This window comes from Melospiza georgiana, chromosome 1 (genome assembly GCF_028018845.1).
Source record: "Melospiza georgiana isolate bMelGeo1 chromosome 1, bMelGeo1.pri, whole genome shotgun sequence".
Taxonomy (NCBI): Eukaryota; Metazoa; Chordata; class Aves; order Passeriformes; family Passerellidae; genus Melospiza; species Melospiza georgiana.
The window spans coordinates 112,029,412-112,046,795 of NC_080430.1; the positions used below are offsets into that span (position 1 = coordinate 112,029,412).

The 17,384-nt window shown below is 39.8% G+C and overlaps 1 protein-coding gene across 4 annotated transcripts in view; it reads left to right on the plus strand.

The window, feature by feature from the left end:
- The window catches only part of ASXL3 (ASXL transcriptional regulator 3), a 122,377-nt gene extending 116,333 nt beyond the window's left edge, over positions 1 to 6,044 (plus strand). For all 4 annotated transcript variants that reach the window (XM_058018268.1, XM_058018261.1, XM_058018277.1 and 1 more), the window contains one exon: positions 1,739 to 6,044. In XM_058018268.1, coding sequence (XP_057874251.1) covers positions 1,739 to 5,419 — 3,681 coding nt within the window. In that variant the 3' untranslated portion in view covers positions 5,420 to 6,044. The remainder of the gene's footprint in view (positions 1 to 1,738) is intronic.
- The last annotated feature ends 11,340 nt before the right edge of the window (positions 6,045 to 17,384 follow it).

Here is a 17,384-nt window from a genome sequence, read left to right on the forward strand (position 1 = left end):
GTATTATACTGCTATGTAAGAAAGTATATTTCAGTTGAAAAGGGTTCTTTTCATAACAGAGAGTTCTGTAGATTCAGTTATATATAGGTTCAGTGTTTTGAGCCTTTTAATTTCGTACTTGATGACATCAGCCAAGTTTAAGATCCAATTTACTGTATTTAAGCCATTGACTTTGCAATACTAGTTCCTGATTATTCAGAAATGCCCTTTTCTGCATTTATTTTTAACTTCTGCAGTCACTGAACATTATTAATATGGCCGGGAGGGCAAATAGACTAATAGGCTTTAATCACTAGTGCAGAAGCATATTTCAGATAATTTATTTTTAAGAGCAGTGATGCAATTGGAAGTTAGCCCCATTCTGAGTTTAGTGATATTCTTTCATATTTGGAAGGTTCTATCTAGCCTAATAAATTCTAATAACTCTCTAAGCATAAAGGAAAAAGATCACTAGGGAATAAAGAAAGGTCATTACTATAATAATAATAAAAAATAACCAAGTACTTAGAGCTCTAGGAGTTCTGGTAATGCAAAGTGGAAACTGAAAAGAGTTGCTGCTGAAACTGAAAGCAGAATGTTTTGAAGAATTGTGGGCAGTCAATTCTAGTATGCTTTTTGTGTAAAAAAAAATTGGCTCTTGTATCATCTCACCAACAAACCCCTATCATTTGTAATTAAAGGAGGAAAAAAGAACCCAGTTCTTCTAAGTTGTTCTGTTGTATGGCTGTCACTTCCCATCATATCTTATGACTACTTTTTCTACAAATACTACTTAGTTTTCTACTCAGTTTCTTTCAGAAGATAAGTCATAGTATTAACCACTAAGTCCTATTGCTAGAGACAGCCAGTAGACATATGTCCATTTTAAGAAATTGAATTTTTCTTTTCCAACCTTGAGGTATCCTGAGAGAGTGTATGAGTTACAAAGCGGTTCCAGGATTTTTAATCCTGAAAAACTATATGCCTAATTGGAAACATCCTAATAATTCCAGTGATTTTACAGGTTATTGTTTTGCTTAAAGTGCTAGGTATTTAAATTTTTTATATTTGTGGGTTTGCTATTTATAGTCTTGAGGATTTAATTTTTGAAGTGCAGTAATGTAAAAGTTATCCAGGGATGTACTAAAGTGAGTCTCTTAAAAATGCAAGTGAGGAAAGAAAAGACATATCCTTTAGTGATTTACTTCTTTTACACCTTTTAAATCCTCCATCATGGAAGTTGGAAAACAGGCTCTGTGGAGATACCACTACATCCTGTCTAATGGCAAGATTTGTTGCCAGATTTATAAGCAAAACACAGCCTTGATCACTGGTGACCAGGGAGAAGGGCACTATGTGATGGTTACTTTTTCACATGTTTGCAGGAAGGGGTTTGCTTGCAAGTTCTTGTCCAGTATCACTGCACGAGGCTTGCTGATCATCTCAGGTGGATGCACTGAATATAAAACAGGTCTGACAAATTGTATCTGATAAGCATCATGTTGTCATCCAGTTCAATCTTTCTTCCTGTCAGAAGGATCAGTGTGAGTAGGCTAATACAGGTGTCAGTTATTCATGCTGCAGGATGATAAAATATTGAAGCATACATATCATTTAGTTTTAGCAGGTTTTTGTCCACCTGCATTGAACAGTAATTCCTTTCATTATCTTTCTCTGACCCTCAAAGAGACAGCTGGTTATTTTAGTGAGTTGATGATCTTATTAAAATTTACTGGGTTTTTTCTTTTTCTTCCTTTAGATTCAGCTTTCAAAAATTGGACCACCTTTTATCATCAAGAGCCAGCCTGTTTCTAAACCAGAACCTCGAGTTTCCCCAAGTACATCAGTCAGCAGTGGGAGAAACACTGGGGCTAGAACTCTGGCAGATATCAAAGCAAGAGCTCAGCAAGCAAGAGCCCAAAGAGAAGCTGCAGCTGCAGCAGCCGTGGCAGCAGCTGCCAGCATAGTCTCTGGTGCAATGGGGACCCCATGCGAAGGTGGGAAGACAAGAACGCTGGCACACATCAAGGAGCAAACAAAGGCCAAGCTATTTGCAAAGCATCAAGCCAGAGCTCATTTACTCCAGACTAATAAAGAATCAAAGTCACAGTACAGCTCAAAGGAAAGTAGTACCTCATCTCTGGAGATACCAACGACTACTGACACGAAGATTGAAGGTTCTACTGGTGTCATTATAGTTAATCCTAACTGCAGGTCCCCTAGCAACAAGTCTTCTCATCACCGTGAGACCACCACTTTATTGCAGCAGTCCCTTAACACAGCTACATTACCAGAAACTGCTACTGAGATACCTGTGCACAGTTCTGATGAAAATATACCTGTGCCACAATTGTGTGAGAAAATTATTTCATCTACCTCTACTGAAAGTAACAGTGTGCCAGTGCTTTATAATAAAAGTTCAGTCTCTGTGTGTGTTTGCAGCACTGCTATGTCTGGAGCAGTTAAAGAACTTTCTTTTGCAAGTTCTGTTGATAAATCCTCTGTGTTAATGTCTGTTGACAGCGCAAACACAGCAATTTCAGCCTGCAATATAAATATGCTGAAAACCATCCAAGGGGCTGATACTCCATGCATAACTGTTGGACCAAAATGTATTGATAACAGTAATGTACCGGTCTCCATAGACAGCACAGTCTTATCAAACACCATCGATGACAAAAGGTTGCCAGTGCCCAGTAGCAATGTGAATAACACAGTCTCCGGTCATTATGCCACTGTGCCAGCTTCATCTATTGCAAGCAACTTGCCAAATCATCTCGCTGGTAGTTCTGTGCTGATTCCCCCAGTGGGGGCTACCAACAGATTTCCTTCTGATAAGATAGCCATAACCAGGTGTAGCGAGCAGAGCACTGTCTCCATCCACACTACCGTCAGGTCAGCTTTAAGTTGCAGTGAGGCCCTTGCAGCAGCAGATTCTGTTGCAAGGCCACCTATCTCAATGTTTACTGGTAACATGGTGACAATAAACTCTTATGATAACGCTACTAAATTGAATGCTGATCTCTTAGAAAAAAGCTCTGGAGCACGAAGCCGGATGGATCTCTCTGGTAAATCTCATCCACTGAGCTTTACACAAACTGCCATGAATAGGTCGATACCTTGTAAAGTCATTGTTGACCACACTACGAACCAGAATTCCAGTCTGTCACTTTCTTCCTCTATTGAAAATGCAGAGAACAGCATTGACCTGCAGAGCAGACCTGTAAGGACAGAAGCTGCCTTACAAAGTATAGCTTGTCCTCAGGTGTCTGTCATAAGCAGGCCTGAAGTGGTTGCTAATGAAAATCTTGAGCACAGTTCCAGCTTTATCGCCATTACAGCAAAGCAAGACAGCAAAAACTTGCAGGCAGGTTGTTCAAGTCTTCGAGAAGTGCCTCTTGCTCCTCAAGATAAATTAATTGAGGTGGTTACTACCAGCCAAGGCTTTGCTGAGCAACTAAGAGGTCCTTCAGCACTGAAAAATGAAGCCAATGCTGCCTGTGCCAATCAGTACAACACTAACAATAGAATCTGTTGGCATGATGAGGAGGCGATGAATACAGACCAGCCAGTGGTCAGCCATCTTACCTCTGGTAAGCATAACGAGTACACAGAGCAAAACTGCTTGAAAAATGTCAAAAGCGAACCTTCCAGTTACACACAAATGTCAGAACTGCAGTCCAGGAGTCTTTTGACAAGCATTGCTGTTCCCGTTAAACTGGAAACTAATGAGACTGACAAGTGCTTCAGGATGGACACCGAGGATTTTACAGTTCCTGAAATGCCTGCCCAGAGTGCAGAAATAGCCACGAGTGTGCAGCCACCGCAGACCTCCAAGACATCCATCGCGGACTCCATGGAAGACTCCCTGTCCCTGACAACGGAAACCCTAAAGAGAGTTACGAGTGCCGGGGGCTCCAGCTGTCGCTTGTCGTCAGTGGAGGCCAACAACCCCTTAGTGACACAGTTACTGCAAGGCAATCTGCCTTTAGAAAAAGTGCTGCCGCAGCCCAGATCAGGAGCCAAACTAGAAATTAACAGGCTTCCCTTGCCTTTGCAAACTACCTCAGTATGTAAAACAGTAGTGGCTGAGAGAAATGTCGTTGAACATGCTTCCAACTCTCCTAATCCAGATGGTAAAGGATTTACAGCAGGCAGCATAGCCCCACTACAAATCAGAAAGCGTGAAAACCATCCGAAAAAGAGGATGGCCAGGACTATAGGGGAACATGCTCAAATTAAATGTGAGCCTGGGAAGGTGTCAATGGACACAGATGTTAAAGTGGCTCCTTGTGTAATTAGTTCCAGCATGAATCAGCTAGGGCACGGACAGCCATTTAAGCAGGAGTGGCTTAACAAACACGCCATTCAGAGCCGGATCGCTCACAGCCCAGAGATCAAGCAGCAGAAGAGACCGTTGCCTTCATGCAGTTTCCAGCAGAGCTTATTTCACATTGATAAAAATGGCAGCTTTCACGCAGAAGCCAGTACCTCACATAGACAGCATTTTTACCAAATGTCCATGGCTGCAAGAGGCCCCATTTCTACGGCAGCTTTGTTGCAAACTACTTCAAAAGGCCCACCTGGCTGCAACTCATTTCCTTTTAGCAGACACCTGGAACAGAAGGGTTTGGGAGACGTGAATATTTCTACAGCAGCTCACCAGCTGAGGCTAGGAAGTGTGTTTTCCCCTAATATTCAAATTAAGGAAGGTGATGACATTGCCAGTGCCTCTCAAACTCTGCAGAGTAAAACATTAACGCATCCCCCTGCTCCCCCTCCGCCCCTGCCACCTCCTCCCCCTCCTCACCCAAATCCAGAAGTCCCCTCTGATCAAAAACAACCGACAGTTACTATGGAAACCACTAAAAGACTTAGTTGGCCTCAGCCAGCAAGCATCTGTAGCAATATAAAATCTGAACCTATTTCTTTTGAGGAAGGTTTAAGCAGCAGCTGCGAACTGGGCATGAAACAAGCTTCCTATGATCAGAACGAAGTTAAAGAACAGTTAAAAGCTTTTGCATTAAAAAATGCAGATTTCTCTTCCTATTTACTTTCTGAGCCACAGAAGCCTTTTACCCAACTTGCTGCTCAGAAAATACAGACGCAGCACCCACAGCAGCAGCAACAGCAGCAGCAGCTCTGTGGAAATTATCCAACAATACACTTTGGTAGCACAAGTTTCAAAAGGGCGGCATCTGCAATTGAGAAATCGATTGGGATTTTAGGAAGTGGTTCAAACACTGCCACAGGCCTGTCTAACCAGAACGCGCAGATCCCGGTTCAGAAATTTGCTGACAGCAGCAACGCCGACGAGCTGGAACTGAAATGCTCCTGCAGGCTGAAAGCCATGATCGTGTGCAAAGGCTGCGGAGCCTTCTGTCATGATGACTGCATAGGGCCTTCCAAACTGTGTGTAGCTTGTCTGGTGGTGCGGTAGGAGCTCAGTCAAAGATGCAGTATCCCTTATAAACGTGGGGGAGCAGGACAAAGGAACAGAGAAATTGGAACAGTTTAGGCCACTAATGGTTTGCAATTAGTGGATTGATTTTTTTAAATTTTTTTTTGTTTGTTTATTTGGTTTTTTGTTTTGCTTTTTTTCTCCTGCGTGGTGCTTTCAGAAATTAGTTATTCTGCCTGAGTGCCATTTTCTGGGAAGAAGAGGAAACCTGTAGAAGTAGTTTAAATAAAGATAGCCTTGTTACTGAGGCATCTATGAGCTCTCTTGCTGTGCTAAAAAGAAAAAGAAAAATGCATTAATGCATGTAATTCGTAGCTTCTATTTATTTGCACAAAGTGCAGCACATTTTTTCTCCACTGTTTGATATTTGATATGAGCTGCAGGTTAAAGATCAGTGGAACAATAGCACTGTAAGAAGTGGAGTAACTATGCAGAATGAATAACACACTGAATAGCAGCTGGTGTGAGCGGGGTAGTGGCAAGGTGTGGGGTGCCGACCATTGTAGATTCTAAGTCAGTTTGCAGTCTTTCTGCTGACAAGATTGTTTTCTTCAATTGACTTTCACTATCTAGGGCTAAAATATAGTCACTTCACCTAACAAAAGAAATTTTAAAAAGGAATTTAGATGGTTAGAGAAGTTTCCTTATGTGCCTGCCAGAGACTGTGGAACTCATCATCTTACTCATCATCTCTTCTTTGTTGATTCCTTGAGAAAGATTTGTGGTGAGTTAGTGGGACCAACATTGGAAACACATCAGCTTCAGTAGAGTCTGGAGAAGGTAACTTCTCTGCTGGAGATTAGAAATCTCTTTTCTCTTCCTGTTTCTCGCTCAAATGGTCTTCATTTGTATTTGCCTCTCTAATCTGTCCACTAGGTTTGTTAGTCCCAAATATATATAAAATTATGGTCAGACATAGGTCATTGGTTCTCGAGGTTGTAGTCTTTTTGTGGCCTAAAAATAATGCATTCTTCTGATGAATGAATAAGGAAAGATTTTAATTGCATATTGGTTGAATGTCAGCTTATCATTTCTTTTTCCTCTTATGTGAGTTACTGTATTTAAATAACATCTGAGAGTTTTGCCATTTAAAGTAATTCTTAGAACTATTTGCAACACTGACTTTTTTTTCTTTTTTTTTCTCTCAAAGAAAGTCAGACCCCTTTTAGAAATTTGGAAGCAAAGTGTATTTTTAAAAGGGATACTGCATCTTTAAAGTAACCTTCAGTAGTTATCCAGTACTGTATTTACATTCAGGACTATAGCTGCATTCCAGATGTGCTAGCCACCATAACAGCAGAAAAGAAAAACGGTGATTTTCGAGTCCTATTCACCTAATAGGAAAATATTATAAAGGGATAAAGCACATGCAGTTGCTGGGGAGATGAAAACACTTTGGGTTTTTCTTTACTCCCACTTCCAAGAACACAACATGTGGAGTTCAAGTCATCTGCCAATATGTGGTTGGGTCTGCCCAAATGTCAGCATCAAGAGAAACAGGTTTTTTTACCATCACAGTAGAACCTCACTAATCCAAAGACCTTACAGCCTGCCCAAGAAAACTGATTTTCCTTGCACATTTTTAAGAGAGCAGTGTAGTAAGAATGTGTGAGATGTAAGACTGCTTGGTTTCTTCGTGCAGCGAACTGTTGCGTTCTGAAGTACCAATGTGAATGATAGAGCTACATTTAGGAAATGACAAGAATGCTGTATTTTAGAGCATACTTTTTTTGTCTGATCTTTGTTTGTGTGCTTTTCATCAGCTGTAACTGGTCTCCCTGGCTCAGGGGCATATAGTGAGGTTCTGCTGAGTGAAGGAACCATATTTATTTTCTTGCGGGACCATTTTCACAAACATGATAAATGCCGTTTATTGTCTTAAAAGTGAGCTGGAATATCTACAACATACATTCCTGTCATAGGAAGCTCTATGGTGCACCTTGATGTTCTCTTTTATTGTAATTAGCAACATATCAATATTATTTTTGACACTGTGTGGTACAAAGGCCATTTGTAATAACTAACAAATTTGTTGCTAATACAATAATATTTTCTTTTTTCTATACAAAAGTGCTCCTTAATATGACGTGTGAACTAAGGAACGGCTTCCCAGCACTTTCAGGTCTTCTGGTAGGAAAATAAGCCAGCCAAGCAAAAACCTAAAAGTAACCAAGTGAAAATTAGCATCCACTGCTATGCCAGCTGCGGGTGAAACAGCAACTGGGCAATACTCATGAGTAAGCATGAGTGTAGTCAGTTAACGTATATCAGATTCATAGTTGAGGAGCCTTTGTATTGGAATTGTATTGCATTGTATTTATACTTGGTAGAGCTAGGATCTTCTATTTAAAAAAATAAAAAGGAGAGCAACCAGTCTTAGACTTCTATTTACCTATGTTTATACAAGCCTGCTGGGAATCCTTATTTCTAGCTCAGGTTTTCCTGTCCACAGCACATAAGTCAATATTTGTTTGTACTTGCATCTTGAAATAGTTCTTGTATTGACTGACATAATACAGAAATAAATTCCGGCCACAGCATAGTTTTCCTTTGTTCGGAGGGTAAGGGTGTGACTAATGTGGTAGGTCACTCATTCGTGTCATGTTGTCATTTTTGTATCAGGATTGCAACTTGCATGTGTGAGGTCATGACAAAATGTATTTTAAATGGCATTAGACTGGATGGTGCTACGTTGCATTATACGACTGACCAAACTCTTCCATAGTGAAGTTCCACTCCTTTCATTTTGGAGTCATTGGAGATGCACCAGGAATAAATTCAAGCAATTAGTTAGCAACGGTGGTGAAATGTTGTTACAGAATACGTTTAGGGTATGAAAATACTCAAAAGCAACCGCGGTGATGTGAGAGCCTGATTGAATCCTAGCGTGACTGAAAACCTTACGTGGATTTTGGTATCACACAAATGCCTAGGGGAGAGTGACCCTAGGCCTTTGGTAAGAACACAGTCACATTTAGACATTAATTTTGAATTACTCCTTTTTTTGTTGTTGTTTGATTGTTCCGGTTTCAGGCTCAATGTCATTGTGTTTTCTGATGACCAGGCCGTTTGCACCGTGGGTTGTTAATAGTTTATGCACTGAAAAGTGGTGGAAGAATTACTTAAGAACACACTGCTCTGTGTTTGTGTGTACGTACGTATGTGTCCCAATGTCCAGCATGTATAATTTACCTTTTTTTTTGTTTTTAAATCTCAGAAATTGTCCCCCTACTCCTACCCCTGGAGCAGCACTTTTGGGTGAGAGGGAGAAATGCTTTTTTCTTTCCTCCCTCTTTGTTGTTTTAATTGCATACCTGTGAGATATGCAGATAACGTTAGGGCATTTGCAGTGAGTGTGTTTGTGTGTTTCTGTTCCAAAATAATTTTCCAAGCAGAAACTCCCTTTGAAATAATGTTAAAAAATAATTAAGAAATGGTGAACTGGATGCTCCCTGTTTGCATTTTATTTATCTGCTGAGATCTAGTACATGAAATAGCATTTAAAAGACAAAAATAAAGGTTGAGCCATAAAGCGAAAGGTATATTCTCTGTACTATGGACTTTCTTCTTGAGGGTGGTGCATGTTGTCAGGGTAAGCTACAGAACGTGCAGATGGTTTTTCAGGGCCCTGCAATTCCTTGCACAGTTTTTAAGCTGGTGCATATGGTGCTTTATAATGCAATTTCTGAAGTAAAATTACCTTATGCTGCACCCCCTTCCCCTTGTGAACACACGCACAATTTCAGAATCGTTATTGTAGCCTCTGGTTTAGCAGTTTCTCCAAGGTGTGGTGAAGTACCAGGATAAACACTCGAGATGAGCTGACAAGTGTCACCAAAAGGGATCATTTTAGCTGACGCACATGAAGGGCCCTGCTCTGAACACTGAATGACTTCTGCAGTCTCCTGGCAGCAGCGCAGCCGCTCATCTTCCGTGGCTCTGCGGAGCACCGGGGGGAAGCAGCCAAATATTCAGTGGCTTTATCATGGACCTGTGTGGCTAAATGTTTCTGGATCTGTGAAATCCTGTTGTCTTCGGTCATCATGCTTTGTCACTGTAAAACCAACGAAAAGAAAAAAAAAAGCATTTTTTAGTCTAATTTAAGGAGCTGCTTCTTTTATAGCACATAATATTTCGCTTTGTACTATATTTGATAGTTAAAGAATAATTTAGTCCGTAGAATAACTTTGTTGTATTTGTACTGTTCATGAATGTTACAAGAAAAGTGCTTTACTTTGTTGCCATAATTCTCTTGTACTGCTGTAAAATATTTTTTCTGCTTTATGGAAACTTAACTCGGTTCACATTTTCAGTACAGGGTTTTTTGTGTGTATGTAATTTTTTTTTGTCAGTATTCTGAATGTTTACATCTGTTCAACATTAGCCATTCTATGCCTTTATAGGGCAGTATTACTCCTGCAGTATAACAGCAATGTGAAATCCACTCGTACCTAACATGCATGAGAAATACAGATTTATTGGGGAGATCCCTAACGTGCATAGATACTTTTTCTATCTGCATTCAGTGAAGTAAATACCCTCCTTCAGTCCTCTACCAAAGAAAATGTTATCCCCACAGGACAAGCTCGGAAAGTGGTTCTCTGAATTTTCAGAAGGGGGTGTAGTTGGTTTCAGCAAGATTGCTACAGTTTAATGCTGTTATGCTTTGCTTTGTTACCCCACCAGATGCGACTGGGTGAAACAAGCATTTTAGCAATTTTTTGTGTTTCAAGACAGTGTTTTGTTTAGAATTCAGGGATCATGCTTTCTTTAATGGTGCTGTTTGTTTTATTATTTTTTTTAAGAAAACAACCTTTTGTTGCCTACAGAAATGACCATTCACAAAACCATAAATTAAATAAAATAATTTGTCTTCATAACTTTTCTCCCTTTCCTTTCCCCCTTCCCTGTCCCTTGAAAATAACAACTTGGGCTTCAATATTAAAATATTCTGGAAAAAAAAAATAAAGAGATAAAATAATATTTGTCATTTGTTTATTTATTTTATGATCAGTGCCTTAGGCAGGAGATCCTCCTTGTGCACGTCCGTTGTATGTACAGGTTGATGGACTAGAAATGGGAGAGATAAATCATCCCTTTGTAAAGGATTTTTCAATTACTATGATGTAAGGCACAGTTTGAATGAATTCTGATGTAATTTGAGTATTAATCATCTTATATTAGTAAAATGAAACTAGATGTTGTATACTAAGTTGTTTAAGTAGAATAGTATGTAGATGAAAGGGATTATCTTACTTCAGGTAGTTTATGCTGGGTGTATTTTAGTGCTTTGCCTCTGTCTGCAACCTCATCCAGAACATCCTTCACAACAGCAACCATCCCAGTGTGCACTTCCCTGATCTCCCATTCCCACCACAGAAGAAATTAAATGTCCATGGTGCTTGAAAGGCAACCAGTCCAAGTTATATTCCTCAAAGCAGTTATTTCCTCAGGTCCGGAAGGCCTTTCTGAGAGGGAAATTCAGTAGCCATTATATTAAATATAAAAAGCCACAACATTTTCATCATGTTAATCTGCTCAGAGAGCTTTGAGTACTGATGGTGAGGGTGTAAATGTTACAGGATTAACAACAAGCAGCTTTTTCACAAGCTTGCTCACAAATATCCTAAACACCATCTTTTTTCTAGCCTCCTGTCATTATTTCAGATGTGACACCATCTGAGGGTCTTGTTAGCAGCAGATGACAGCCCTGTTTGCCAAAATCTGTCCAAATGCTGAAATAAGGCAATATCAACCTCTGTAATTTATAATTCAGTGATCTTTTATTCATATCCAATAGCCATCTAGCAAACATCTACTGTCATGTAGATAATTTACCTTTGTTCTGGTTAGAATTGGTTATTTTTGCATGGGCCTGTGCCAAAGCAGGGACCAGCTCTGTTTCTGGCAGTAACAGATTTTTAAAAATTATTTTATTTTTCATCTAAGCATTGTAAATAATTTTTTTAAGCTGTACTAGCTAAAGATTAACGTTTGTCCTTTCCTTAATTTCAAGCCTGCAAAATAATTTTGTGCATTTTTATTCCATCTTAAAAAATAAGTATTCGTTTTTTCTGAGGTGTTTTCCAAGGACCTTGCAGGTGTTGCGAGGTGAAGCCTTGTGGTTGCTTTTATGTCAGCGAGCCCAGCCTTACCCTGGCGGTTCAGCCAGCAGATGGCATCAGGAGAAAACAGGCTGCTGTGGTCTCCGAGCATTCCTATCCCCCGGCAAGATGCACAGCACAGAGAAAGCCTGCTGCGAATACTGAGAGTTTCTAGCTTCGTCTTTCCTTTAGCTGTAGTGAAAACAAGCCTTCCTTTCCCCTCCCCAGTCCTGGAACTTGGCTTTCAGTAAAAATTATGCCCTGAAGCTCACATCATCCTTTCCTGCTCTTGGCACTGTCTGAGTTGTGCAGTCTGGAATTGAAGTAATGACACACTGGAAAAAATTCTTCCCCAGGCCAGAGACACAGCTTTTTTTTTTTTTTTTTCCCCCACCCCGCAGTTTCCTTTGTTACTTGTGGATGAAGAGTGGCAGGACAAAGCTCTTTGTATTGAGGGGCTCCACAGAATAGAATATGAAGGTACTAGCACAGCTTGGTGTGCAGAGGATGTGCTGTTACCAAGCCTGGCAGTGCTGGATGGCAGGCTTGCAGAGGAAGGACCATCAAGCATGGAATGGGATGGTTTAGGTTGGAAGGAATCTTAAAGACCATCTAGTTCCAACTTGCCTGCCATGGGCAGGGACAACTTCCACTAGACCAGGTTGCACAAAGCCCCATCAGCCTGACCTTGAACACTTCCAGGAAGAAGAACATCCACATCTTCTGGCAATCTGTTCCAGCATCCCACCACTTTCACCCTATCAGCCTGACCTTGAACACTTCCAGGAACAGAACATCCACAGCTTCTCTGGGCAATCTGTTCCAGCATCCCACCACCTTCACAGTATAGAATTTCTTGTTAATATCTAATCTAAATCTACTTAAATCTAATCTAAAGCTATTCAGTTAAAATACCTTGGAGCACCACCACTTGGGAGACAGCTTTCCGTGCTGAGGAAGGTAGATAGTCACATGTTACCTGCTGGTAACTGCTTGTGGAGCAGAGTACATTATTTGTACAGCTGGGTTTTTATAGAAACTGAGCTAGACAGAAATAAAGCCACATTCATTGAGATAATTCAGGAACCTGGACATTGGCACTCTGCAAATACATAGAAGGCACTGATAAGCGAAGCTTTTATCTCAGTTAAATGTCAGGCACTTGCTTTTAAGTATTGAAGGTTCATGCTCAGAGCTTGGGAGATGCCTCTTGATTCACCATCAGTGATGTTATCAACCGTTGTTTCACATAGTCATGGGGGAAAAATATCTAGATTGTACTTTTTGGAAGCTGATGACACTGGATAAATGTGAGTTTCTGTGTACAGGTCACCTTTATGTTCTGTGTCTTTTGTCCTGATCTTGTAGACCTTATTCAATCCATCAGTTTTATCTCCATGTCTTTCCAACAAAAACTGAAAGCTTTCTTCAAATATCTCTGGCATCCTCACACATCTGCCAGCAGGACAGAGAATCGTTTAATATCCCACATAGAAAAAAACAGATTCAGAAATACACTGATTATCCTGGATAGTTGGCTTCTATTAATAATAAATCATTGCTATATTGAGAAAAATAAATGACTGTTGATATCAAAATAAAGGGGAAGATGTGAGGGATTGGTCAAATATTGGTCCTTGCTGTAGTCTTTTTTGCTTCTGATTCCCAACTGCTCAGATCCATTCAGCAAATCACTTTTCCATTCCCCTGGATTGGGAATTCTCAGCCCAACATCTGTTGTGTAGAATCTTGGCTATTGCTGTTCTGTGCATTTCTGGCATTTAAAGGGGCAAGTCTGGACAACGGTGGAGAGACTTGTAGGCAGTGCCTCAATCTTCACTCATTTACCACTGCATGGTGCAGAATAAGAGGGAGTCTTTGGGAAAAATAATGGAGTAGCTGTGGAAATGCAGTAACACACGTTCCTCGACTTCCTTAAAAGAGTGAAAATGTCCACGCCTCAGATTTTTTTAATGAGGGTGAGCAGGAGCTGACCTGCAGGAGTCAGAATAGACCATCATCCTAACTTCCATCCAGAAGTGAGCATTTACAGTTCAGCAAGTCCAAAGTGTCCTCAGAATATTAGGAAAACAGAACCAACAAAGATAAAATCATTGAATTTTTAAGGTTGGAAAATATCTCTAAGATCATCCAGTCCAACTCAGTGTCAGCCTAGTTTGTCACAGGAAAGAAGCATGGATAATGATATAGCATGAGACTAGAGAAAAATAATCTTAGTTGCATTTTTGGAACAAGTGCTCCTGCCAATTGATTTAATTTTTAATATCTGCAGAATTGCAAGCATTAAGAACAACTTTTGTAGCTCTAAATTCAGAGAGAAATTGAAATTTTTAAGGAAAAACAGGCCCACATCTAGTTGATAGGATAAAATTACGAAAATTCGTGGCTGATTTCCTAAAAATACGATGGAAGGTATTTTTCTGGTTATAAAATTTAAGTTACTGTATGATCAACATTATTCTAATTGATCGGCTTTGTGTAGATTTTCTAAAATAGGAATTTCACAGTATTAGTTTCCTGGTTATAAAGTTGCTTGGTTATAAAGTTGCTGCCACACAAGTCTGTTCTTTGTTGCGTAGGACAGCTCAGAAAGTAATGCAAAAATACATTCAGTGTCACCTAGTTCAGATAAGTGCATCATGTTTCCTATAAAGAATTAATCTAAGTTGGAGAGGAAATCCTTTTTGTCTTTTCAGCTCCTTCAAAATCAAGTGAAAGGGCAGTGAAAATAGCCATGGGATTCAAGGAATTTGAAGGGTATTACTGGATTTGGGGAAGGTACCTTCTCCATTCTGCATCTTCTAAACTTTTTGAGCAATAATGTCATGACCTTTATGAAGTGTGGAGGTGACAGCAAAGAGGAATTATATGTACAATGGTGCCAGTGGTACTCGAATACTTAATAAAAAAGGATTTAGAGAAGCTTGGGCAGAAAATGAAATCACTTTTGTGAGGAATAGAAAGGAATACGTGTGAGGTGTCAGTCACAAGGGGTTCTTCTCTCTGGCATCTGATAATTGTGACACAGTTACAAAAATAAAAAGATTAAGGACAACTGGAGCAGAGCAAAGCATTAGAAAAGTGGGCTATGAAGTACATTTAAATCAGGATTAAGTATTACAGAATTTCTTCTGCTGCAAAAAGAAGGCTGATTTTATTCACATGATTTAGAACCTAAGAAATAGGATTGCCAGAAATCCAAAGGCCAGTTTGTCTCTGGTGCTCCTCAGTAGTCTCACGCTGCTGAGGGTGGTGCTGGTGGTGGTGGTGAATGTCTGCTTCACCCACCTGGCACGGCCTTCACTCATGGGCAGTTTGTTTCAGTGCTTCACTGCTCTTACACTTAATTAGAGGGCTTATCCTAATGTTTAACCCAGATCTTCCTTGCTGCTGTTTAAGCCCATTCAGTCTTATCTACTTTTCACAGGCATGGAAAATAACTTCTTCCTAGACTCTTTCCAGTCTATTAGATATCTAGGCAGCTAATTTTTCTCTCTTGCTTTTCCATTGTTTAATTGAAAAAATCCTGATAATCAGCCTTTCTTGATAGGTCATGTTTTCAAAACTCCTAATCTTTTCATTGAGCTTCTGTGGACTCCCTCCAGTTAGTTCAGATTCTTTCTGTTTTCAGATGCCAAGAGTGAACTCATTATGTCAGCTTCAGGCCAAGCAGAAAGGTGGGACTGGTCTGCAAGCCCTAGAGGCTAAAATTGTACCCTGTGTCCCAGATCAGTGTTTGGTTTGTCAATGACCTGTTTGACTTGGGTTCAGTTTGGGCCCAGTAACTCCCTGCCTCCTTTTCAGTAAAGCTGCTTTTAGCTTCTTCTTCCCCATACTGTATTTGAAGAATTATTTCTAAGTATAGAATATTCTGATTATCGGTACTTAGTGATATCATAAGCTTTTAAACCATAACTTGAACTTGTCCAAATAATTTTAAAATCCAATTCTGTGTCTCAAGAAGCTTACAGGATTTCTTGGGTAGGTATCGTCTGCAAATTCAGAAAAAGAGGACCATGCTATCACAGGATAGCTCCTGTTGAAGGGCCCTCAGTAAGCCATCAAGCCGAGTCTTCTGCTCAGAACTTGGTGTCTCATCACTCATCTCATTGACTGAAATGCTTGCAATGACCAAGCCTGAACTGACTCTGCTGCAGTTGCTGCCATGACTGTGTCAGAATGGTTTTCCCCCCATTTCTGACTAACTGGTTTACAGTCTTGCCTAGTTTACTTATGAAAAGGTCATGGAAATAGTGCTAAAAGCTCTTAAGTCCACAGAGCCTGTTACTCTGTCAGAGTGGGAAATGAGACTGGATTGGCTCAGCTTCTTCTTGACCAATTCGTGTTGACTGTAGCTATTTTATTTTTTTATCTGTGGGGGTGCAATAAACCATAGAGTTGTGCTAACACTCTTTCAGAGGATTAAATGAAGCTGATGAGACTAACTCCCTGTCACACCTTCAGTTTTTTGGTTTTTTTTTTTCAATCTAAGTGGTTATTATGTTCATCCTTCCCCAGTTTTACCTGCATCACCTAATTCCACAGGTTCTGGAAGATAAGTCCCGTGGCAGAATCAGCCCCACTTCAAGTGCTCCCCAGGGACAGTCCTGATGCTCACATCAGTATAGAACATACAGCTCATAGATGTTCTCCCTAACTTAAGACTGAGATGTACCCTTTTCTCACTGGAGCCAATTATGCTAATTATCTGATAATAATCAATATTTTTAGGGGTGGTTTTCCCTCTCCTTTAAGGAGCTGACCAGCTGGCACTTTGCTATTCCTCCCAACTGCTGATGTCCATCAAGAATGCCTTTTTTGTTGTTGTATTTAATGTCCTTTCCTGATCAAACTTTATTTTTCTTTGGCATTTCTGATTTCAGCATTACAGGCCTGTACTGTAGGTTATAACTTTTTGTGCACTACTTTTCCTCAAGGAAAGAAGTGCTCCAGAAGAGGAAACATTGCTAAAAGTTGTCCTCTGACTATCACTTATCACTTCTCTGCAATAAAAATTGACTTGCTTCTTCAAAACCTTGTTTGAACTGAAAAAGAAACACCAAAAAACTTTGTGACAATTGAAGCCCATTAAGTAATTTAAAGCTAAATTTTAAAATACCTCCCAACCATTATCTAAATTTCCAAAATTTAGAATGTGAAATTGGTTTCAAGGTGTTCAAGATCAATAATGTACAATAGACAAGAGAGGAGCTATGATATTCAGATCATAAAGACAAACTATGAAGAAAATAGTACCTTGACACAGCATATGTTTTTATCAAGATAAAGCTAGTCCTGAAACAAAAAGAAGGATCCATACTGAATATCAGAAAATGAACTGTAATGCTAACTACAGAAAAACAATAATGAAATAGTGAGCATAATGTCTATTTGTTCTAAAACATTAAGAGCCCAAGGGATTAAATCCCTTTTATACACCCCACAAAGATCATTTCAAAGGACTAATTCATCTGTCATAAACATAAAATCAGCTGCACTTCCTCATTTTCTTACACATTTTGCAGAATTTAGTATTTTTTGACTGGTTTTCTGTGGCTATACAGCTGGTAGTTATTTGCTCCAGTGTTAGGCAGTGTAAATGGGTACCAGTTCACTATTATAGGGTTCTAAATCAACTTAATGTTCATTTTACCTGTGAAGAGATCTCTGTCACTTGTCAAGAAGAAATAATCTATTTCCTCTAATGTTAATATATGGTTTGGAGCCTCCTCATGCAGAAGCATTTCATGTACATGAAGTAAAGACTGGTTCAAAGCATGCACACAGAAAATCAAGGAAACCACCGGCATTATTTATGT